This window comes from Eubalaena glacialis, chromosome 13 (assembly GCF_028564815.1).
Source record: "Eubalaena glacialis isolate mEubGla1 chromosome 13, mEubGla1.1.hap2.+ XY, whole genome shotgun sequence".
NCBI lineage: Eukaryota > Metazoa > Chordata > Mammalia > Artiodactyla > Balaenidae > Eubalaena > Eubalaena glacialis.
Window position 1 is genome coordinate 43,852,728 of NC_083728.1, and position 24,467 is coordinate 43,877,194.

Below are 24,467 nucleotides of genomic sequence, written 5' to 3' on the forward strand. Positions count from 1 at the left end.
TAGTGGAATTAATTCATTCTTTTTTTTTTTTTTTTTTCTTTTTTGGCTACATTGGGTCTTTGTTGCTGTGTGCAGGCTTTCTCTAGTTGCTGCGAGCGGGGGCTACTCTTCGTTGCGGTGCACGGGCTTCTCATTGCAGTGGCTTCTCTTGTTGCGGAGCACAGGCTCTAGGAGCATGGGCTTCAGTAGTTGTGGCACTCGGGCTTCAGTAGTTGCAGCACACGGGCTCAGTAGTTGCGGCACACGGGCTTAGTTGCTCCACGGCATGTGGGATCTTCTTGGACCAGGGATCGAACCCGTGTGCCCTGCTTGGCAGGCAGAGTCTTAACCACTGCGCCACCAGGGAAGTCCTATTACATGATACTGAATATAGTTCCCTGTGCTGTCCTTAAAACTTTTCACTATTTTAAATGCAAGGAGCTGCTCTTAAAAGGAATATTAGCTCTTTTTCCAGCTTTCATTTTCACTAGTGGACAATAAATCTTGAGTGCTATCTAATCCTTGAAAAACAGTTGTGTTCCCCACAACAGACATACACCTGCTTTTTTGTTGTTGCTGTTCCTTCGGAAACTGACACATCTATCTATTTCCTTTGCTATTCTAGTATTTAAACCAGAAATTTCCTACCTCTTTGGGGGAAAGGGTTCTTTGTATAAAAAAAGAAGAAGTTAAAGTGACTTTTCCAGGTAAGCAGGGATTGTAATCCTGACTGGCCGTAAAAGATGGACTGAGCACCTGGCGCAGGTGTGGGGTTGACACAAAGCTGGTCTTCCTCACCTGTCTGAAATCCTCTTCTGCACCGTGTGATCCTTTGACAAAGTGTAGAGATGGTTGATCATGGCCCTCCTCTCGCCGTGGCCAGTCACTGAGCTGATGCTCAGTCAGTAAAGGAAGTGGTCATGTGACAGGGTGGCGATGTTGGACCTCCTGGGGCCCCAGCCTCCTCCTCTGCGGATGAAGGGGTTCTCCCAGACCCTGGCTGAGCCACTCCCGGCTCTCAGTTTCCGAGGTCCCACCCAAGTGCCGCTGTGGCAGAGGGTGAGAAGGTGCCTCTAGCTCTCATCACGTGCTTGGCTCCCTTCTCCAGATCCCTGCTTACAGGAGAGCAGGACAGTGAGCCTGTGGCTTTCACATAACTTTCCAAACATTAGAGCACTTGGTGTCTGCCATGACATTCGTTGGTCACAATAGCTTTTTAGAGCTAGAAATAAAAATACATTTTATTAAAAGGTAGTATATGGAGAAGAAACTAGTGATAGTGGTACTTTTTTATACCACTTTTTTACGCCTTTACTGTGATAACTGTTTTCAGTCAGCTTTTGGAGATAACTAGAAAAGAAATCTCCCAAAAGAAAATTTATAAGTGATACATTTTCAGTCAGGAGATAATAATATTATCAGGACTTTGTTGTCCTAATTTTGCAAAGGATACCCCATGGCCTGAAGCTGGAGCAAGAAGGCACAAGATTCTGTATGATGGGGTTTTCGTTCAGGTAAACAGCCGTGAATCGTACTCTTCAGGGCTTAACGTTTGATAGGCCAGCATCTCCTTCTACAGCTCACCTTCATGTCATTCCAAGCTTTGGCTTCTCAACACATGTCCCTATGATTCAAAACAGTTAATTCATTTCCCCAAAGTGACTAATATGCACCCCAGGGGACCCCACCCAAAAAGTTTGACTTACATTAACAGCATCCTAGAATCCACCATTCCATTTTCCTCTAGCCTCTCCCAGCTCTGCCACCACGGCCTTAGACCTTTTTTGTTGATATTCAGTCAGTTTTGCCAAGATTCAGTTGATTTGGAAGGCTTTACAATAAATCTGTGGGTATGTGACTCACTTCCTAGCCAAAGCGCAAGGCTAGAATTTTCCAGGGTGCCACAAGCCACTGTGCTGCTCCACCTTGTACCTATGTCCGGGCAGCAGGGCGTGACTTAGCAAGACGCTCAGAGCACGATTAGACCTGCAGAGCTCCGATGCAGTGCCAGCAAGCTGAGTTTTCCTCTCAAAGCAAAGTAGATAGTTTGTGGCTTTTACTTGAAGTTGTTCCTTCAAAGTGTGTTCACTGACATTAAAATTGCTCTGGGATAATTTGTGTGTGTGTGTGTATAAGAAAGGAGAAAAGCTAGTTGAGGATATGACTTTAGCCTGTGTTCAGTGTCCCAATGCTTTCATCTTTTTTTAATCATTAGATTATCTCAAGACTGGGATTTCATGAGCAATCAGTTTGATTGCATTTTAATAGTCGCTTTGCGTAGTGAAAGTCTTAAGAATATCCAGTTCCTTTTCAGGAAAAGGAACTAATTACATGTATTAAACATGTGTTTATTTTGAGTCCAGCATGAGTAGTCTTTGTACCCAAACAGTTGAACTCAAACTGTTCCGTTTGTAAACCTGGGGAAGCACACATGAACCCGTTAGCCTGGAGATGTTGGGCGCATCTCTCTCTTGCTGCTTGATTGGAACTTGGTCTTCTTGCCACCCCTCCAATTTAGCTGGGAATTTGTCTTTTCTCGCCTTGCTCTGGTTCTGAAGAGAACACTTCGCCAAGTGCAGTGTGGTCAGTTACTGGGGTATCTCGACCACAGCGCACACTATCTACCTTCCATTTGTCAAACCTGACTCATGGAAGGAAAGCCCCGTAACTATAGGGAGAGAGTTTGTGTGTATGGGCCTTGGCTTTATTTTTGTCATACTATTTTTAGTTCTGGCCTTATAGGGCATTTATGGCCAAATTTTAACAATCCTTGTTTCCATGTATGTCTTTCACATATTTTCTAGCTCGGTCATCGTTGAACCCTGCATGTGAAGCAAAATTCTTTAATTGCTAAAACAACAGTATGAGACAAGGCTGCCTTTCTGTTGCGTGAACAATGCCAAAACCCTAACGGTAAACGAATACGACTGTATTCCACAAGGCACTGCATCTTTGGGCTGCAAAACGAGAGCAGGAGAGAGGAGACCAGTGTTTGTATTTTATCAAGAAACTCATGTTTGTCAATTAAGTCAAGGGTTTTCTGTACTGTTTGAGGAGTACACGTATTTGCAACAAAAGAAAAGTTTGGCTCTCGTTGCCCTTTGAAGCAGCTTACAACTCTGTCCTCATTTTAATTTATGAAGATTCTAAGAGATCAACCTGAGATGGCATTGCCAGAAACCAGTGAAACAGGTTTGAGGTGACCTGGAAACTCTTGAGCCTTCTGCAGAGTCCTTGGAAACTGAACCAGAATTACCCATCCTTACGCATCAGTTCTTAATCACAGTTAAGAAATTTAGATTTGTGGGCAATTTTTTCCTTTCCGTACATCAGGTAACATTTTTCTGGTAGTGTAGCTGGAATGGGCAGTGTCATCCCATTGTGTGGTTGGACTTCTAAAGTTTTGTTTTTCTTTTTATCAATAACACCAATACGTAAAATGGTAGCTCCAGAAATTTGCTAGTCGTATGGGATGCTGACATTGAATTAAAACCCTGTGTTTCTGTTGCCTAATAAATATTAGTCTATTTTTGAGCAATATAAGAAGTTAAATTATTTTTACCATGAATAGGTGAACACAGTACAGTTTTCACAAAAGCATATACAGTATCATCAACAAGTATGAGAAGAAAATCAGACTCCTGATTTCCAGTTCTCTATTCAACCCACCACTCAGTGCTATTCCTTTTTAGTAGATTTGTAAATCCCAGAAACTAATGAATTATGGTGGTTAGGTATTAAAAGTTTTTTGAACCAAGTTTAAAAAGTGGGAAATTTTTGTACAAAAATCACTGTCTCTAGTTCCTCTTAAACAAATTGGAAGATCTGGTATCACTGTGCCTTGTGTCCCCATATGAAAGCACGGGGGGCTGCCCCCTGTTGACTGGTTTGGGGTCAGGGTTCCCTCTGACTGTGCCTTGGCTCCCAGCTTCTCCCGGTCCACAGTCCCCACCCAGTGGGCCTGGCTCTGGGGCTCCCATCTCCAGCCAGAGTTGGCTCTGTTTGACTTCTCTCTTCTGTTTGTCACAATCCCACGGGTTGATATTTACACGAAAACAGTCTTTACCTCTCTGATTTTGTCACCTCATCGCCCTGATTTTTACATTGAAGCGCTTTTATCTTCCTTTTAGAAATGTGAAACTGAGGCAGAGAGAAATGAAATGTATTTCTTATATCACAGAGTAAGCCAACATCATGGTTTAAAGCAAAGCTCAGTGGCAAATTTAAATCTGCAGTATTATCCATGAGCTCATATAAGATTCCTTTATTCATTCATAGCTAATTTAAAAAGCAAACAAAATGAAATGTTCGATTTTGGCTTTTAAATACGCATGATATTGACTTTTTTTGCATTGCATTAAATTAGAAAGTTATATCTAATTTTCTGATTTACTTTAGGAAGTCTGTTTACTGTTAAAAGAAACCATTGATTCAAGAGTGAAGGAATACTTAGGAGTTCGTAAACAGCACAGGCCGTCAAATACAGAATTCACAAGATCCAGTCCCTTGTCCTTAAAAGGTAGGAATGGATTACTTTGATTTTGGATAAAATTTCTGCTTTGTAGAGATGGCAGTTATGTTTGACTCGGACTGTCACGTTAGTACAGTGATACATTTAAAAAAAATATGTTCTAATGACGATGCTTTGATTGGGTAAAGAAAATTAACCAGAAAGCCCTGAAGGACTTTTAATGGTAGGCAAAATACATAAAAATAGAAAATAAAACATTCCTAAGGAAGCTATAAATTCTTTAAAGGATTTTTTTTTTTTTTGACAAGTAGTCTTACAACTGGGTTTACGTTAACACTGACTTGATTTGGGGCTTTATGCTTTTCTAAATGCTTTCATTTATGTCACCCTATTTCAGAAGTTCTCACCTGGGGGTGCTTTTCCCCCAGGGGACATTTGGAAATGTCTGCGACAGTCTGGGTTATCATAGCCATGGCGGGGAGCTACTGGCATCTGGTGGGTAGAGGCCAGGGATGCCACTAAATATCCTACAGTGCCCAGGGCAGCTCCCCACAGCAAGACACTATCCCCCAAAATGTCAAGGGCCCTGAGGTTGAAATATCCACCCTGTTATCCTAATAACACTTGGAGAATGGTCATATCCTCGAGTTATGGGTGAAGAAGCTGAGGTTGCGAGATTAAGGGGGTTGCCCAAATGAAAGATCATCTTCTCGAGGACAAAGATTATGTCGTGTATCTGGCATCTTCCCTTCTCCTCTCCCTGCCCCCAGCACTTAGCTCAGTGCCTGATGCACAGATTCATATTCAGCATATTCAGGGATACGTTGAATATGGAGGAGGACTTGGGTGACAAGCAGCAGAACCTGACCCCCCAGCCCAGTGTTCTCTCCACTCTGTCATTGTGGTGTTTTTAATTTTTTTAGTTTAAGTTAGCATTTCATGGCACTCTTTGTAGTACACATACAGTCAACCCATGTTAATCCTCAGAGGACAGCACTGTAGTGCTGTGAACTAGATTATGCTAATGCAACACCTCTTTAGGGGAAGAATGGTGTCACGTCCTCCCCTTTGAAGGCATACTTAATCTGCACTGTTTACTTGGGCACGACTGATAAGTGGGCAGATAGGTTAAGTTTATTCAAACCGAAAGCCTCAGACAAATAGAATTTTCAGTCCAAACAATATTGTATTACATGACGCTTGCTGGCATTTTGCTTAGTAATACTGTAAGTCTTCTTGAGAAAAGCCGTAGGAGCTTGCATCCTTTGTACTCCAGCAGACCTGGCTAGTGTCACTTTCTAACTGGTACGGAAGGAAAAGGAGCAGAGAAAGTTCCAAGACCTCTGTCTCCACTGTGGTAGTGGCTTAGTCAGTCCCGATCCTCAACTGGCCCCTTCCCTGGCCTCCACTCCTACTGAGGGAAGAGCTAAATACTCACTTTCCCAGCCTCTCTCACAGGCAGGGAACACATGGTGTTCTGGCCCCAAGATGAAACCCAAAGCCTTTCTTGGGCTCACGTGGGCAAGAAGTTTGTTTTTAAACAGAAAAGTGATCTTACTGTACATACAATTTTGTAATCTATTTTTTTCCCACCTAACATAATATAAAAGTCCTTTGAAACACATACATCACCATTTTTAAAATTTAATCGATGTGAAGTGGTGTCACATTGTGGTTTGGGTTTGCATTTCCTTAATGATTAGTGATGTTGACCATCTTTTCATGTACTTATTAGCTATTTGTGTATCTTTGGAGAAATGTCTGTTTATGTCCTTGGCCCATTTTTTAATTAGGTTGTTTGTTTATTTGTTTGAGTTGTAGGAATTCTTTATATATTCTGGATATTAATCTTTTATCAGATATGATTTGCAGATATTTTCTCCCTCCTGAGAGAAATGGAGAAAACAAAGCCTTTGACAGTGTCCTTTGACACAAACGTTTTTAATTTTGATGTAGCCAGTTGATGTCATATCCAACAAATCATTGCTGGATTCAGTGTCACGAAGTGTTTCCCTATTTTTTTCTTCTAAGAGTTTTATAGACTTAGCTCTTACATTTAGGTCTTTGATTCATTTTGAGTTAATCTTTTATATGGTTTAAGTTAAGGGTCCAACTTTGTTCTTTCACATGTGGATATCCAGTTTTCCCAGTGCCATTTGTTGAAAAGCCTGTCCTTTGCCCCATTGAGTGGCCTTGGCACCGTTACTAAAAATCATTTGACCATAAATATGAGAGTTTATTTCTGGGCTCTCTCTTCTATTCCATTGGTCTATATGTCTGTCTTTATGCCAATACCACACTGTATTGATTACCATAGCTTTGTAGTAGGTTTTGAAATTAGGAAGTGTGACTCTTCCAACTTTGTTCTTGTTTTTCAAGATTGTTTTGGCCATTCGGGGTCCACATCAGTGTTTTTAATGACTGCATAGAATTCCATTGTGTCCATAGTTTGATTTATCAGTGGGACATTTAGGTCGCATCTAATATTTTCACTGTTGTAAACAGTGGTACGGTGGACATCTTGATGATCTAGATATTTGCACCCTTCAATTTCTTTATAATATTTCTCTCTAACGTTCATACATTGTAAGAGCTCCTTAAGGATATTCAAGCTCTGTGTGTTATGTATGTTGCAAGAGATTTTTCTCAGTTTGTCATTTGCCTCTGACTTGGTTTATTTAACGTACAACCACAAACGAGAAGCCTTTTTTGCCCCTGGAGCCTCCGATGCCCGCTAGTGGGGGCGAATGCCGGGCTTCTCTGTCAGACATAAGCAGCGCGGTTGATTGCCCAAGAAAGCAGGAGGGTGCTGATGCAACAGTGTGCTGCTCACGCCTCTCCCTCTTCGAAAGCCAACTCGGTGTGAAAGCAGCACCTTCCTTCTTTCTGCTTCTGAGAACAGTTAACCTTTGACTGAGCATGTCTTTCGATGTCCCCACCTGAGCTAGTCCTCTTCTCTGCTGCCACCAAGCAGTCCATGGTCCCGCCTCAGCTGGACACTCAAACACCTGCAACAGCACGCTCGCTGGTGCCCTTGCGCTCGCTCTGGCCGATGCCCCACCTGCTGTCAACACTTGAGTTAGTGTAATCCCTTCACGTCACAGGTCTGATCTTTGTGCAGAAAGCCCTTCAGGATTTCCCCAGGGCTCCCGTGTGAAGGCCAAGATCTCTGGGGTGGCTGCCTCTCCAGCCTCCTCTTGTGTCCCTTGTTCCTTCTTTCGTGCTTCAGCCACAGCAGCCTCAGTTCCTCTCTTTCAAAGCCCCATTCTTCCACTCATCCTGGGGCCTCTGCCCGTGTTGGAGCTCTGGTCCTCCCCTGCCCCTCTGCCACCTTCAGCTCTCCGCTCAAAGTCCACACCCCAGGGAAGCGTATCCTGTCCACAGGTCCCCCTGCTTCCAGGCCCAGGAGCATCCTGCACTTTGGTTCACACCATTTGATTGTTGATCTCTCCGCAAATGTGCCGGTCGCCTGAAGACAGGTTCTGCCTCTTTTATGATCCATGGTATACCCGGCATGGAGCATATTTTCCGGTTTGCAGTAGGTTCTTAATAAATGTTTGTACAAGTGATTAATTACACACATGGATACATCTTTCCTCTTCCTAGTAAGGTCAAGGCCTGCTGTAACTTACCTCGCCTGCCTTGTCCCTTCCTGCTACTCACTTTTCTATTTCCTGCAAACCTGCATTCTTTATACCTCTGTGCTTTTACGTTTTCAGGTTTCTCTTTTGTCTGGAAAACTCCTAGTATTCAGCTTTTAAGACCTAACTCAAATATTACTTCTACAAAGTCTTCCTCAATTTCCTGTCTTCCTTGCTCATGGCACTTTTATAACATTGGTCACATTGTATTATAACTGTTTTATAATCAGTTTACCTGCCTTTCTCCCATTCTTTGTTGGTAAAGATTGAGGGGTTGCCACCCCAGAGCCTCTTTTTTTTTTTTTTTTCCCCTCCAAATGACCGCGCTGCGTAATTCAAGAGCAGAAACTGGTAACTCTGCTTCACCTCATACTAAACTGTTAATTTCCTAAGGGTCAGAGCGCTGTTTGCCCATCTCTACCCCAGGGCTGCCTTCCATATAGGGCCGAGGTGCATCATCTTCTAGGCTGTGCACACCCGCAGGGATGAAGCAGACATACATAGTGATGCCGCCCATCCCAGACTGTTTATTATAAGCATCACTAAAAATGGAAACTGCCTCTTCTCGGCTGCTCCCATAGTCTTACTTTAAATGCCTTTTTCTTCAAAAGGAATTTCAGAGCCACGAACTGTAACGAAGGCCTTGCTTATTTCCTCCTCACTGTTTAGTTCTGTGTCTCATGTTCCCTGAAGATAGAGTTGCTCTTACTGTCTTGGTGACTAGGGTGAATGTGTGTGGTTTTCGCTTTTGTGTAAATTGGGTATCTTCCTTATTTGCGTGAGTTTCTTACCTTTCCCGTTTCCAGATCTGGGTAACGATAACGTGCTTCATCATGGGATAGACACTTAACACCTGATGCTGGGTGAGCTGAAGTCACCAGGCTGGTAACTTTGCTGATTGCTTTAATAAAATTAATATATTTCATCCTCTGAGTTATCTTTATTAAAAAAATAACATAAATGACTTTTAAGCCATTTCCTTAATCATGTAATATTGAGGAATACAAAGAGTACTGGCAAAAACTCAGTCAGCAAACAGCGTAGCACAGACATTTGCCAGTAGCCTCAGCCTTCTTAAGTCACCTGGCATTGTTATTTCAATGGATTTAGTAAAAATTAATGTAAGAAAGTTTCTATTTTAAAGACTTAGCTTCAGATTCTGTCAACGCTACCTCATTAATATTTTTCCCCTTAGCCTTGCCAATATCTTTTTTTTTAAGTTTTTATTTATTTATTTATGGCTGTGTTGGGTCTTCGTTTCCGTGCAAGGGCTTTCTCTAGTTGCGGCAAGTGGGGGCCACTGTTCATCGCGGTGCGCGGGCCTCTCATTATCCTGGCCTCTCTTGTTGCGGAGCACAGGCTCCAGACGCGCAGGCTCAGTAGTTGTGGCTCATGGGCCCAGTTGCTCCACGGCATGTGGGATCCTCCCAGACCAGGGCTCGATCCCGTGTCCCCTGCATTGGCAGGCAGATTCTCAACCACTGCGCCACCAGGGAAGCCAGCCTTGCCAATATTGAGTGTTACTGGTATTTTTAATTTTTGCCAGTCAGGCCAAAAATCAAAAAAAGAGATGTCATGCCCTTTGATTTTTATCTTTCTGTTTTTATGTGTTTATTGACTGAACTGCATATTTACAACTATTGCTTACCTTTGTATTGGGTTGTTTGCCTTTTTCATCTTAAATTTTTGTTTTTCCCTGTGTCACTCGCTTGGTCAAGGCCCTTCTTATTAATCAGCTTTTGAATCACTGCCACAGCCTCCTGATTTCCCTTCCAATTCATCCACGCCTCTGCTGCCAGAGTGGCCTTTTGAAAACAAAAATGTGATCATCTCCAGCTTAAAACCTTTTGTGGTCAGGAACCTTAATTACCTAATATCCTTTGTTTAATTTCGTTTCTGCTTGAGACTAGCTGGAATTGGTGTGGCTCTTCAGCAGAAAAGAAGTTGATTAAAGATATTAGGTAGTTCAACAGAATCTACCTGTGGGAGGGCCAGGCAGCCCGATTCTGAGTCTACACAGACAGCACAGCCTCAGCCTCAAGATGGGGGGACGGCTTTGGTTCATGAGCCCTTTCAGCTGCCGTCTGCAAAGCCCAGCACTGAGCCTGCAGGAGCCTGACGGCCTGGCCTGTGGCCATGACGCCGTGCTCCTCCCATGGAGAGGATCCCATGGCTGTATCCTGGTTGCAGGTGAGCCAGAGAGTGCAAAATGTTTGGCTTTTACCTTGGGAAAGTGGGACTTAAAAAATGTGGGAAGTTACCAAAACGCAGGGAGGATGGGCAGAAGTTTTGGGTGGGTGGATATGAGTTACAAATATCCACTGAAATTTTCCTGTTGGCTTCCTTCTTCCATAAACTTCCAAACAATAACAACAAGCTTTTGCCTGACAATACAACTCTCCCAACTACAGACAAAATATGCTCAGCACCTCCTCCATGAGAGAGAACCCCAAGTGTTACATCCTAGCTCCAAGCCCGAGAGTTCTGAGTGACGTTTATTCCTCCTTTGGTTTATTCACAGCCCATATTGTTTTACTTATTGACTAAATGACAAAGCTAACTATTGCCAACATACCTTGCATAAAAAACCAAAAAACTTAGTTAATATATGAATATATATGTGGTACAGCAAGGAAGACAATTTAGGAAGATGCTATCATTCTAACTTCTGTAGTCGGTTACATGAAATAAATAGTTGGTGTTTGTATATTCCCTCCTCTAATATTTATTTCATATTCCCTTTGTCTTTAGCCAGTAACTCAGCTGATCAGGTTTCTTGACCTGGCGAGGTGACCGAAACTTTCCTTCCTAAGGGATTTGAGCCCTCAGTGGTCCTGCCTTTCTGAGGTTGCCATAGTTTGCGTTAAGTTTTAGCACTGGATGTGCTCTGCTAGGTCGAACATGTTATATTCCTTCTGTGTTACCCGTATACCTTGTTGCTCTTCTTGTACCATCGTGAGCCAACATTTCAACCGCCCTTTGGTCTGTTTGTCTAGTGGCATGAAGAGCCTGAAACAGTTACACGGCGCTTTGAACTTTCAGCCTGACTCATGTTATCCTCTCTGTTCTAGTCTTTTCTCGAGTACTAAAGAAGCAGAGTCATGGGGATGGAAGGCAAACTTTTTGCTGAGGTGGTCACTTCCCACTTCCACTCCCTGGTTCCAGGAACCACATATTCTGGCCAAGGGAATGCATTGTTCTGCTGGTCAGAGCACATAATACATCTTTTAGGGCTTCACCCCAGCTCCACAAGCTCTCCTGCCTTGCAGTTTGTATCATAACTGAATTTTCAGTAGACCTTTTCACCATCGTATAAGGCCAGCTGCATTTGAGCCTGGCTTGATTGCTTGGTAGGACCACTGAATTTTATGAACCCACTGCCTTATTCTGCAAAATGAGTTTCTTGGTCAGAATCACTGCACTGGTGACGGTGAATGAGGCCTTCAGGAAGTGCATGGGTGATGTGGCTGGCAAAAACATGGCAGACATAGAGGGTACATCCAAATCCTGAATAAGGGTCTGTTCCAATGAAGGTAAGCTGTTGCCGCCTCTGTGATGAAAGAGGTCTAATATAATCCACCCTCCATGGCTAGCCCATCTCCCTGCGGTATGAGAGTTGGTGGGGAGGCTCAGATTAATTGGGCGTTTGGCAGGGCTCAGCCTTGATGCAGTTAAGTCTGTGTTGTTGAGCCCAAGCATAATGTTCATCCTTGCCCCCGCGGCCACATCACTCTTGAGCCCTTGAGCAGGTACTTGGGCAGCTGGGGAAGGAGGCTGGCCAGCACGCATGGGGGCAGGTCATCTGGTCCAGCTTATTGTAAGAACCTCTTAATGGGGCCTTTCAGAGAACATTCACATCAGATGCAAATATTCTCACACTCTGTACAACTTTTCCCCAAATGTCCTTGTCCCGGTCCTTCTGTCATTTGCCGAGTAAATCTATTTCAGTCACATACTCAACAGCTGAGAAGACAACTACAGATTTTCACAGACCTGCTGGGCCCTTTGTCAGATGAATTGAAGCCAGGTTTCTATTTATCCCCCTCTGGTGGGTCACAGTGGCAACCAGAAACCCCAAGACTTAGCACAGTCTCAGAGCTAGTATCCAGTCATCCTCAAAAGTTCTGGGTATTTCCCTTTTCTCACTGTGCAGGTACCCTAGTAAACAATTGCAGATCCCAAGGGGAAAATTTATAGAATGTACTTGTAATATTTTTGAGGGGACCTTACTTGGGTGCCTGGCTCTCTGTTCAAAGAGCTTGGGTCAGAGAACCGACTCAGTTCTGGGTCTGATGAGAAGCTGTGGCTGCCCTTCAAGGTCGCCTGCCCAAGTCAGACCCCTATTTACCAGACCTAGATTCTTTTTTATTATACAGTGTACTAGCTTGCTAGGGCTGTCATAACAAAATAACACAGACTGCTGAACAACAGAAATTTATTTTCTCACACTTCTGGGGGTTGGAAGTTCGAGATCAAGGTGTCAGCAGGGTTGGTTCTTCTGAGGCCTCTCTCCTCGGCTCGTGGATGGCCTTTTTCTCCGTGTCTTCACGCGGTTTTCCCTCTACATGTCTGTGTCCTAAATTCCTCCTCGTATAAAGTCCACCTCTTATACAGTCATATTGGATTAGGGCCCACCCTAATGACCTCATTTTAATTATCTCTTTAAAGATGCTATTTCCAAATATAGTCACATTTTGAGTACCTCTAGGGTGAGGACTTCAACATAAGAATTTTGGAGAGACATGATTCAGCCCATAACTTACAGTTTAAGTAGGGCCCAAGTATGTTCTCCATTTTATTTGGAGTCATGGGCGTATCAGTTAACCAATAAGCCAAAGATGTCTGTCGGTCAAGCCACTGACAGCGTTACTACCAAGGCTACCACTGGCTCATGGCCCTCTAGTGGACCAAGTGACTCACCCAGCCACAGGCTTTAGTGGACGGCAAATTTCTGGCCACCCCATCACCAGGTGACCCATCCACTCTTCAGCTGTGGTGGTCTACAGATGCCATGTCTGTCCTGGTCATTAGTCCTCCCAGCAACTAGCTCTCAGTCCCCAAGGGTGTCCCTCAACCCCAGGGTCCACTCAGAAAGAGCCGTGGTGGCAGTGTCCTCCCCATGTTGGGCCCCCACCTGTGCGGAGGGTTCTAGGGAATGCAGGGCATCACTTGGCACAGGCTGACAGTCTCACACGGGATCCTCTGCTCTCTTGCCATCCTGTAGCTGTGTGTGCTTAGCCGGGGTACAGCTCTATGTACCTTGTAGCTGCATTCCAGCAGAGGGACCCCAGTTCCCCCATGATCAACCTTTTTATTAAGCAAGCATGAAAACGACCTTGTGGGGATGGCGGGGAGGGGGGCGGGACATTTTAGTCCCAGTTTCAGGCACTGAGCAGTCAGGCTGTTCGGGAGAACACTGGGCAAGCCAACCGCCCGGTACCCGGAGACTTGGGCGGCCCTCCATCCAGACCTGTGGGAAGCTGGGTTCCTGAGGAGCCCCTCTCCTCTAGGGACAGGGGAGTCATTGGTCCCAGATGGCTTTGGCCAGGGGGGATAAATGATAAACCCTCATTTATCAGCTTGGCACCGTAGCCTAACTGACAGGCCCCCAAAACATCATGTTTTCTCGCCTCTGGGCCTTTGCACATGCTGCTTCCTCTCCCCACAACTCTCTCTTCTCCTTGTTCGCCGCTGGGCCAGCTCCGCATCACCCTGCAGGCCTGTGCGCCCGCGTCATTTCCCTTAAGGAACCTTATCTGACTTGGTGCGTCTTCGCTCTCAGGGAGCTGCTCCTCCCTTTTCCAGCGGCCTGGACAGTGGCACAGTCATCGTTTCCTCCTCCTGGAGGGCAAGGGTCCTGTCCTGGGCAGCACCCAGTGCAGAGCCTGTCACTCAGGAGGAGCCCACGCATTGGAAGAAGTAAAGGAACGAACTGTAGTTGTGCTCACCGGTCACATTTCATTTGCCAAGGCTTTGTGCTCTGCTTCCATCGTAGCATCTCTCGCCCCTTCAACGAAAGGCAGAGGTAAAAGTGGTCTGCGAGTTACAAATTATTAGATAGTTTTCCTCATTTGGTTTTGAGAAAGTCAAAACTATATCCTACCCCAGTGTAAGGTGAGCTGCAGTATTTTCTGCCTCTTCTGCAGATGCCTGCCCTCCAGCCCCGCCCATCACAAGTGCCCTCCAACGTTACCACTCCTACTAGTTACTGTTACCAAGATTCAGCCTGATGGGTGCCAGCACTGTGCTGGGGCTTCCGCGTGCCCACGGTGGATCCTTGGGGCAGCCCTTTCTAGCAGCATCCTTAACCCTGGTTTTAAGGATGAGAACCAAGCTCAGAGTTCAGGCAACTTGCCCGAGGTCACATAACTAGGAAGTGTCAGAGGCATCATGAAAACATGGCTGTCAAGATGCCTGGCTTCTCTTCACTGCTTCAGCATCCCTATTAAGGGGGGAGAGAGAGAGAGAGAGGGAGGGAGAGAGAGAGTGTGTGTGTGTTTTCTTTTTTAATAAATTTTCCTCTAATCATGAAAACAAAGCTGTGTTTAACCATGTGGAAGCCAGGAATGGCATTCTGCTCGAGCTACCGTGTGGGTGTCTTTGTTTTAGATTTTGTACCCCCTCCTCTCTGCTCACAAGATAGAAGAGGAGAAGTAGACCCTAAAACAGAGCTCATCTTCCAGCTCCAAGCGCTTCCCACAATACACTGTCTAAATATTAGGGCTTTACGACATCCTTGTGTTTGTAGAGCAGTAATCTTTCTTTCTTTTTTTTTTTTTCATTGCCTATTATTCCATTCTGTGTAACCTTTTTCTTGCAGTTAACATGTAAGAAACCCAGTCCTTTGGAAAATGCCGTAAAATAGATTAAATTTTCCTGGGCACTGTGGTTTCTGTCTGCCTTGGCTTTCTATTTGGCTTTTCTTCTAAGCCGAATGCTCCTATAAAATCTTAGCTTAAATCTCCAGCCAGCGTGCAGCTCGTTCTCTTGTGGCATCTGAGGCATCTTCTGTGAATGTTCGGGGCCAGATGAACAGACCTCCTATCCCTCCATCGACACCCACTCAGCATCCTGGTGGGGGGGCACTTTACCACCATGTTAGGAAATCAGTGGGTGTGCACACAACAGGAGGAGCACAAGAAAAAGACGAGAATTGCCAAAACAAGCAAGTTCTTCCTATTCTTCCCTCCGTCTGAGAAACGTTCCTCTCCTTTCCCCATCGCCCGATGCGCCGTACCTGCCAAAGAAAGCTTTCTCTCTGCTCTCCAGACACAGGCCCGATTGTGAGCCCTGCTCCCCAGGGGCCCCAGGAGCGCACATTCGCATATTGTGCTGTTTGTTTTGCTTTGTATTTATTTTCACAGCCCATTGAAAAAAGGGCCTTTTCCTATTTAAAAGAAATTTTGGAAGTGAAACCCTTTTCCGTTTGAGCCCAGCCCTTCCTCCATGTAAACCATCGGGCGTTTGCAGAGAGAACAGTGAAAGCTTGCTCCGAATCGCTGCCCTGACGCAGTCACGTGACCATCCTTTCCTTAGACATTAGGGACAATGAAAGTTACCGTCTTTCCAACGGCTGTCAGCCCTGATGAAACATAGGCCTTTGGCAGAGAGTCCCAGCTTCGGAGTCACCTTGGCCGTGTGTCAGCACCCGCCCCTGCCCTCCCCGGCCGTTGAGGTGGAGCCGTGGGCGGCCGCCGACGCTGCCATGGAAGGGCTTCTCGGCCTGAAACGGGAGGAGCTGGGAGCTCCTGCGCTTTGATACACAGTAAAAAGCACAGCACATTTAAAACAATCTGCCATGCTGCTAAATATTCTTAATATGGAGACATTGTTTTTGTCTATTTACAGCCCTTTACAAAGAGAAATGGATTTCCCTAGATGTGTCCTAGGGCACCATGGAAACATGTGTTTTCTCTTTACACATGTGTTTAAATAGCTTTGGTTATTATTTACATTTCTTCCCATAATGTACTCCATCAAAACATTTGCTCGGCTTTCATCCGCACGGGAAGCTTACAAGGGCCATAATGGAAGCAAGTGCCCACAAGGCCTCTGGTGAACGTGCCGCAATTTCAGCAAAGATGATTTTTCCAGGAATTGGAAATTTGTAAAACTTTAAGTTTTATACTTTTTACCGTAAATGTGTTAAAGCAGCAATGACAACACGAGAGGCTTTGCGTCCTCAAAAACTGGGGGGACTTGTCTAAACATTTATTGCAATAAATGGAAAGAAAGCAAAATCTGTAAACTTTTATGCATCATGTTTCCACTTGTTATAGTCACCTGTTATGGATATTGCTGAAGTGGCAATAACTGATCTTTTGTTTATTTTTTAAATTTTATAAGAAATTAAAACACACAGAAAAAACCCGATGTGCAAAGCCTCAAAAAAAGGTTAGGATTCTTTTCACCACACCAAGAGGTTGTTGCGCGCCAGTTTGAACCACCTAGAAGGCCTCTTCGTTGTTAGTATAAACCTTATTAAATCGACCCTGCTGGCTGGTGAGTCAGCTGCTTCCTCTCCCACCCTGGCCTTCTCCCGAAAGCCCCTGCCCGGCACATAACAAACAATGATTTTTTCCTCATAAAACGAAGTCTGCGTTGCCATTGCTGAGGTTCAAATTACAATGCCAATTCTCTTGGGGCTTTTATGGTGATGCAACTCCGTTTATACTTTAGAGTCTGCTTGGGCTGGTTCACATTTACATCCAGACTTTCTGCTCCCAAATTTCTGCATATTCAGGGAAGTTCAGAACAACTTTACCAAATCCCCTGGGACTCTTGGATTCTAGAAAGGTCTTTGTCATCAGATGGTGGTTGCAAGACTTTTTAAAAAGGAGTTGTCCCAATTGGCTGAGAGCCCTGCCCATTTACCAGCTCTATGAAGACTGACTGTTTATTACTAGATCTTCCAAAGACGAGTCCTGCTTGGTGGCAGGTGGGACTGGCCGGCACTCCTGCCCTGCTGGCAGAGAAAGTCACTGCCTTACGTTGATAATCGGGGTGAGATAACACCATTCTATTAGTGATCTGTGTGTTTTGTCACAGTGTTTCTAATGGTGACAACTGGATGGGGGACCTGTCGTTCTCACGGTTTACCCAGTGAAAACTGTGGCTCATTCTATCACGTAGGGAATGTGGCCTTATATTGTTCAAATGGTTTGGCTGCCACATAGCGTGTGTGTGTGTGTGTGTGTGTGTGTGTGTGTGTGTTGGGAGGGGTGGGGGGCAGAAGGAGATAGTGAGAGCCTCCCCCCCCGACAAAGCTGTACTTTCCTTTGGCAAATCCCAGATGAAGTCTTAAAGAGTGGTACCCTCTCCTGTATTTGACAGGTACTAACGAGGAAAGCTAACACACACATACCCCCTACCTCCCCCCCAGCCCCGCTTCTCAGAAAGCAGTGGCCTTTTCTCACAGGAGTTGCATATAATTTTTTAATGTGTGAGATGACAAGGTATAGTGGAAACTATTTACCTTGGCATGTACTGTACATTTCTTGGGAGTTTTATGTCCGTTGCCCTATAGTAATAGCCTTTCCTATGTATGGGAAGCGCTTATGGCTTTTACCAGCCTGTCTGTGCCCTTTAAATTCTTTTCCTTTGGCCAGGCCCTCTGATCACAATGCCAAGGTTTTAAAGTTCGTAGTAATTGAGTTTCACATCACTAATATTAATAGCCATTGGGAAGCTCGAGAGAGAAAATAGATAGTAGTTATCTAACTGATTAAATGTCTAAGAATTCTTTGACTTTGAAGGGTACGGAGGACGTGTGAAGAGGCTCTATCTAGTGGAGGGTAACATGCTGAGGTTTAATGCTTTGGGACTGGGATTTGCTAATTAGTTATCTTGGGAATTTGGGGGCCAGTAGCCCAAGTGATGATTAAAAACCGGAGCGCTTTCGTTTTCAAATTCCCTAACATGACACCCTTTTATTTAGAATAAAAGTGGAGAATCTAAAATTACAGTTGTTGTAGTTAGTATTTGAAGCTTACCACTGCAATTGTCTATAACGAAAACAATTTTATATTCACTGTAATAACATCTATAAACTGGGCAGGGACTACCTGCTCCCTTTGGTACAGTGGCCATTTATATCACCTCTAAATGAATCCACCACCGTTTTCTGAAGGAGGTGGGCATTTGTGAAGCATTGCAAACCCCCGGGCTATTCCCAGGGAGTTGAGTAGAGGCGTGTTTAATACCTGCTCAGCTATACTTAATTGTGGAGCTGGTTTATATTTGTTGTCGTAGCACAGTGCTGTTACTGCTTAGAGCCTAAACTCCAATCAGCTTCAAATGGATCTCAGATATTTGATCATGAACTATTTCACTAATGGGAAACTTGGCTTAACCTATTGTGTGGAATGTCTTGAGAAAATCATCCATGTCTACATTAAGCAAAACCCAGACTAGGTCCACACGATCTCAAACCTAAAAAAATGAATGCCTGGGAAGAGATGCTAGTTTTAACTTTGAGGCCAAGATCGAATCGCAATTCTGGGGTCATAGGTTGGTGCATATGTGCCCGTAATTGTGTATGTTTGTGTGTTTCTGAGTGTCTTTAATGAATGATATAGATACATAAGTTGCTGCTAAGGAAAATAAAAAGTTACAAGGCCAGAAAGGAGACACCAAAAATATGATTTCCTTCCAAATATTTGCAGGAATTTTACTTAATTGCAACCAGAAGTCTGACCTGGAAGTGTAGTGTTTTGACCTCCTAGCTGTCTGGTTTCCTATTTGCGGTGTTTTGCTCTCCCCCAACTGTGAGAAAATCTATTTTACACGGTTTTAACCCTGTGTATTCTTAGAAACACTGAAGTAGGAATTATTCCCCTGGGGGAAAAGAAATGCTCATTATTTACAAGAATGACTGGTAAAGGTTTCTTTTAAATAGAAAACATTTTTGAAACACTTAACAAATCTTTCTGTATAAGATATATTTGAAAATAAAACAGCTCCTAGATTTCCTTTCAAGGTAATGTGAAGTTTTGGAAGACTGTAAGGTTGTTGCATTGTGTAAGCTTATCCTTATTTTAGTAAAATACTAGTTAATAACAAAAGTATACACTTTAGAAGTAGTCTTCTTGTGAAGAGGCTTTTTCATACTTTTTTTTTCTTTTTCCAGTTCTAACTTATTAAATCTTTTTTCTCTAGCCTTTTAGAAAAGTGAAAATTAGGCTGAATAAACTCTGGGGGCCTGTAGTAGTATATGGTACTCTGATGGGCCAGAATACACCAATGACATTTAATTAGGATAACTGTAGGTCTAGGAGGCCTACTGTTGAAAAACTATAGAATTCACACATCCGATGCTCATCGATGCATTTGCTGAATCTAGTAAAATGATGGACTATTGTTTCTGTGTAGCGTTTTAGAATTGGCCAGCATATCAGCCAGTCATTATTTCCCATTTGGAAAGTCTCAGACATTTTCAGTCAGAGGAAAGCATCATTCTTCCTACTTGATTTAGGGATTTAAGAATGAGAAACACTGACAGTTCCCATCCATTTAGCTGAAGAACATTTCATCCCGTTCTCCTTTTTTTTTTTAATAATAACTTTCTTGAGATGTAATTCACATACCATATGATTCACTCATTTAACACATACGATTCAGTGGGTTTTATATGTTCACAAAGCTGTGCAACCATTACCAGAACAAATTTGAGAACATTTTTGTCACTCTGTAAAGAAGCCCTGTACCCACTAGCCTTTACAGTACCCACAAGGTATTGAGGGAACCACTTTCCCCCAATACCTTTCTTACCCTCAGCCTAGGGAACCACCAATTTATGTGTTGTTTCTATCAATTTGCCTATTCTGGACATTTCATATAAACTGAGTCACACAATACGTTGTTTTTGTAACTAACTTTTTAAATTTAGCATAATGTTTTCAAGGTTCATCCATGTTGTAGCATTTATCAGTAGTGTTTCGTTTCTTTTGTACTGTCAAATAATACTCTATTGTATGGATATGTCACATTTCATTTATCCATTCATCAGTTGATAGACATTTGGACTGTTTCCCCTATTTGGCTATTATGAATAATGCTGCTATGAACATTTGTATAGGTTTTTGAGTGGATATTTATTTTAATTTCTTACGAGTATATACCTAAGAAAGAAGTTTCTGGATAATTTTATACCTCTATGTTTAGTATATTGAGGAACTTCTAGCCTGTTTTCCAAAGTGGCTGCACCATTTTATATTCCCACCAGAAGTGTATGAGGGTTCCTTTTTCTCCACATCCTGTCAACACTTGTTATTATCTGTCATTTTGATTATAGCCATCCTGCTGGGTGTGAAGTGGTATCTCATTGTGGTTTTGATTTTTCCATTTCCCTGATGGCTAATGATGTTTTCCATCTATTCAGATACTTATTAGCCATTTGTGTATCTTCTCTGGAGAAATGTCTTCAAATCCTTTGCCCATTTTTAAAATTGAGTTGCCTTTTTATTAGTGAGTTGTTGTAGGAGTTCTTCACATATTTCAGATACAAGTCCCTTATCAGATACATGGTTTGCAAAATTTTTCTCCTCTTCTAAGGATTGTCTTTTCACTTTCTTAATGGTATCCTTTGAAACACTAAAGTTTTAAATTTTAATGATATCCAATTTATCTATTTTTTTTTCTTTTTGTTGCTTGTGCCTTTGGTGTCACATCTAAGAAACAATTACATAATCAAAATCCACAAAGATTTACAAATATCTATGTTTTTTTCTAAGACTTTTATAGTTTTAGCTTTTACATTTAGGTCATTGGTCCATTTTGAATTAATTTTGTATATGATGTGAGGTAAGGGTTCAACTTCATTCTTTTACATGTGGATATCCAGTTATCCCAGTACCATTTGTTGAAAAGACTATTCTATCCCCATTTAATTGTCTTGGCACCCTTGTTGGAAGTCAGTTGACAATAAATAAGAGGGTTCATTTCTGGCCTCTCAATTCTATTTCTACACGTCTGTCCTTATGCCAGTGTCACACTATTTTAATTACTGTAGCTTCGTAGTAAATTTTAAATCATCCTCCCATTCTTTTAACAGAACTATTTTCTCATCTTCCCTGCAGGGTTAAAGCTGGCATTTACTAGTCAGGATCAAGAATCTGTTTTATACCAACTTAATTGGTATAAACTTCACTTTAAATTGTTATAAACCCCTGACTTTTAATGAATTAATTAAATACTATTGAATCTGCCAAAGGATTTCTAGAGTTTTAGATTAAACTCTTTTACAGATGTATCAACTCTAATTATTCCATTTTAACTAAATCGATGTAGAGAAAAATGATTCTTGTTATAGTCAAGTCTTCATATTAATGGAAAAGCCTTAGTGAGTTCACAGTATTTGTAAGGTATGACTGGGGACACTCATGGGTCTCAATAACTCATTAAAATCCTTTACTTTAGGTTGTAAAGTTGACTGTGGGTTAAAGTCTGACCTCCTTTGCTTATCCATCCAACCTCATCCTTCATCTCTCCTTTTCCTTCTGTGCATTCTGAACCCTAAGTCTCGGTCTACTCTACCAGGGTTCCCAGGAGCCAACAGGAGTCGCCTGTGGTTTTACACGAACATGAGTATGATGCCCTCCCATTCTCAGTCCTCTTAGCAGAATCCTCCTGACGCTTCCAGACTCTGCTTGGATATTTCCCTTCCTTGGGGATCCCTCTCCTCCCAATTGAGTTTGTTACTCTCCCTTGTTTAATTAGACACACCCTTTCTTGGCATCCCCAGTTCCCGCACATGTCTTTGTTGTAGCACTTGCATTGTACCTGTCCTCCTTCAACTCTTCTGTCTCTTCTCTGTAGTAGGTGCACGAGCAGCATGAGTTGGATGCCTCTGGTTTGGTTATTTTACTATTAGAGGAACATCCAGCTTTTGACAGAATAAAAGAATGTATATTTCCTGTTCACACTGGTCCCTATAACTCCTCTCCTGAGATCATTTTCAGGGTCAGAAAGAGTAAGATCCCGCTCAGTACAATGCCTCACTAATATGGGAAGGCTCCAGTGTGCTGCCAGCCTGCCCACTCTGTGATAGCTCATCGTCAGTGTGATATGTACTGTCATGTTTAACTTCTGTTATATAACTAACATAGAATTCCCAAAGATGTGCAGCCCAAGCTTGTTTAACCCTGTTGGCCTTACTGCCATTTCTAAGGATTTTTTTCTTTTTCCTGAGCTCAGTAAAGTTTTTTTTTGTTTGTTTGTTTGTTTGTTTAAGAAAAGATGTGTTTTGAGAAGAGAGCAGAGAAAAAAATTGTCTTGCTCCGATGCCCTGGGAAGGGGTTTTATTGATGGAAATGAGCAGAGTGGAGGGTGCAGACACAGGTGGATAGGGAAGAGCTGGCCTTCAGAGCATAAGCTTGGGACCACAGGGCAAGACCCGGGGCGAGGGGTGATGACAGCAGGCATGGGCGGGGCTGGCATGTTGAGGAAAACCCTGAGCAGGGCTAGAGCTTCTTGAAGAACCTGGGCGCTGTAGAGCTGGTGGGAGAGGTGTGCCACTGAGAAAGGACGAAGACACGTAGTAAACCAGCGAGAAGCGCAAGGCCAGGGAGGGGCGTGGGAGGGACGGTGCATGGCTTGAGGCAGAAGGAAACACATGTGTTCATGCCCTTGCTTGGGTGGCCATTGCTTTGAGACTCACACCTACCCCAGGACACCGCTGGGATCCCCAGGACTCCCTGTCTGAGACTCCAAAGCCCTGCAGAGTGTCTAGTACCTTCAAATACCAAGGGGAAGGGCCTCTTATCATGTGGACCTTCTAATAAAACCAATTAAAGGTAGAGAGAAAGTTGCTATGAAAAGAGCGGAGAACTGTGTCTAGAAACATCTCAGATCTCAGTCAAGTGGGTTCAAGCGTGACCTTGAAAACGTGTGCATTTGGAAGGTGGCGATAGAGAAAGGGCAGGGCAGGAAAGTGGTTCTGTGGGAGGGTTAGGCAGGAAGCTGGGAGGTTTGGGATAATGAAACGTTATGGGAGGCTTTGTGGAGCCTCAGGGGATGGTCAGTTCTCAGCATTCAACAAAAGAAAAATATACAAGTCGGGCGAGAGTGGGGTTTTCATGGAATGATGGAGCCGCGTCTTCTCCCAGGGCTGGGTGGCGACCGGGATATGGTCAGGGTACAGCTTTAGTCCTCGCCTGGGTTCGTCTGACCTTCTCCAGAGGCCCTTAGGGTGTCTGCCCATTGGTTTTCTACTCTTGCCTTTTACATTCCTGGTATTTCCTTGATATTTCCATTTGTCTCGAGCTCAGCTATGTATCAATATTTAAACACGTTTTTTTCTTTTACCTGGATTCTGTGTTTTTAGTGGGAAGGTCTCCTTTATCTCAGGCTGCCAGATTCCTCAGATTCAGTTTTTAGCAAGGTGCTCTTTTTACTGCAAGCTGTATTTTTTAATACTGGTGCGCTTTTTACTCCATACTTAACAGGTTGGTAATGTGGCTTGAGTGTGCAAAAGGTATGTATCTGTGTCTATACCTATCCCTATATCTGTAATCAGTTATATTTTCAACTTGGACTGCTAATAATTAAAGAATCTCGAGGTGAAGTTACGATTCCTGTTGTAAGTATAGTAGTGTGCTTATTGAGGCTTCAGGAAGATAAGAGCTTTACAATCACCTGTTGGACCATTTTTGCTTAGGTTGCCTTTTAATCGTTATCTCCTCAGGAAAGATGATTCTAAAGATTATGACTAAATTTCACAACATAATAAAAAACACTTTTGCATTCTTTATAAAATCCTATTTCCAAAGTTAGCAAATTACCTAGAAGTTCAAGCTTTAATCAAGATTTATGTTCTGGAGACTTTGGAAGAAGGACTTTCTTTGAAACACAAATATTTAAAAGAAAAAAAGTGTATCCTTTTTTAAGAGTCTTGAATATTTTCATCAAATGATGGTGCTTCTTTTTAAAAATCAAGCCTTCTTTAAAAGAATCTTCACTTTCATTTTGTAACTTAGAAATTTCAAATAAGCACAACAATAGAATCATACAACGAACCCCCACTTATCCATCAGCCAGTATCACATTTTTAACATATAGCCAATGTTATTTCATTTATGCTTTTTCCTGCCCCCTCCCCCCGATTTTTTTAAAGTAAATGCTGAATATCGTATTATTTTACACACAAATGATTCAATATGCACAGCTCTAAAAGATGAGGGTTTTTTTTTGTTTGTTTGTTTGTTTTTTTAAATGATCAAAGTGCCATTAAGGAAAAAAAAAAATTCTTGATGTCATCAGATATATAGTCTGTCTTCAGAGTTCTCTGAATATCTCTTCAATTCTTTTATAGTTGGATTGTTCAAATCAGGGTCCAAACAAGGTTGGTCCACACACTGATTGCATTTGGCTGATTCTCT

At 43.0% G+C, this 24,467-nt stretch overlaps 1 protein-coding gene across 1 annotated transcript in view; it reads left to right on the forward strand.

Annotated features, from left to right (window-relative positions):
• SLX4IP (SLX4 interacting protein) overlaps positions 1–24,467 on the forward strand; it is a 185,093-nt gene that overhangs the window by 119,166 nt on the left and 41,460 nt on the right. The window contains 1 exon segment of the mRNA XM_061208423.1: positions 4,378–4,498. Within this exon segment, the coding sequence (XP_061064406.1) occupies positions 4,378–4,498 (121 nt within the window).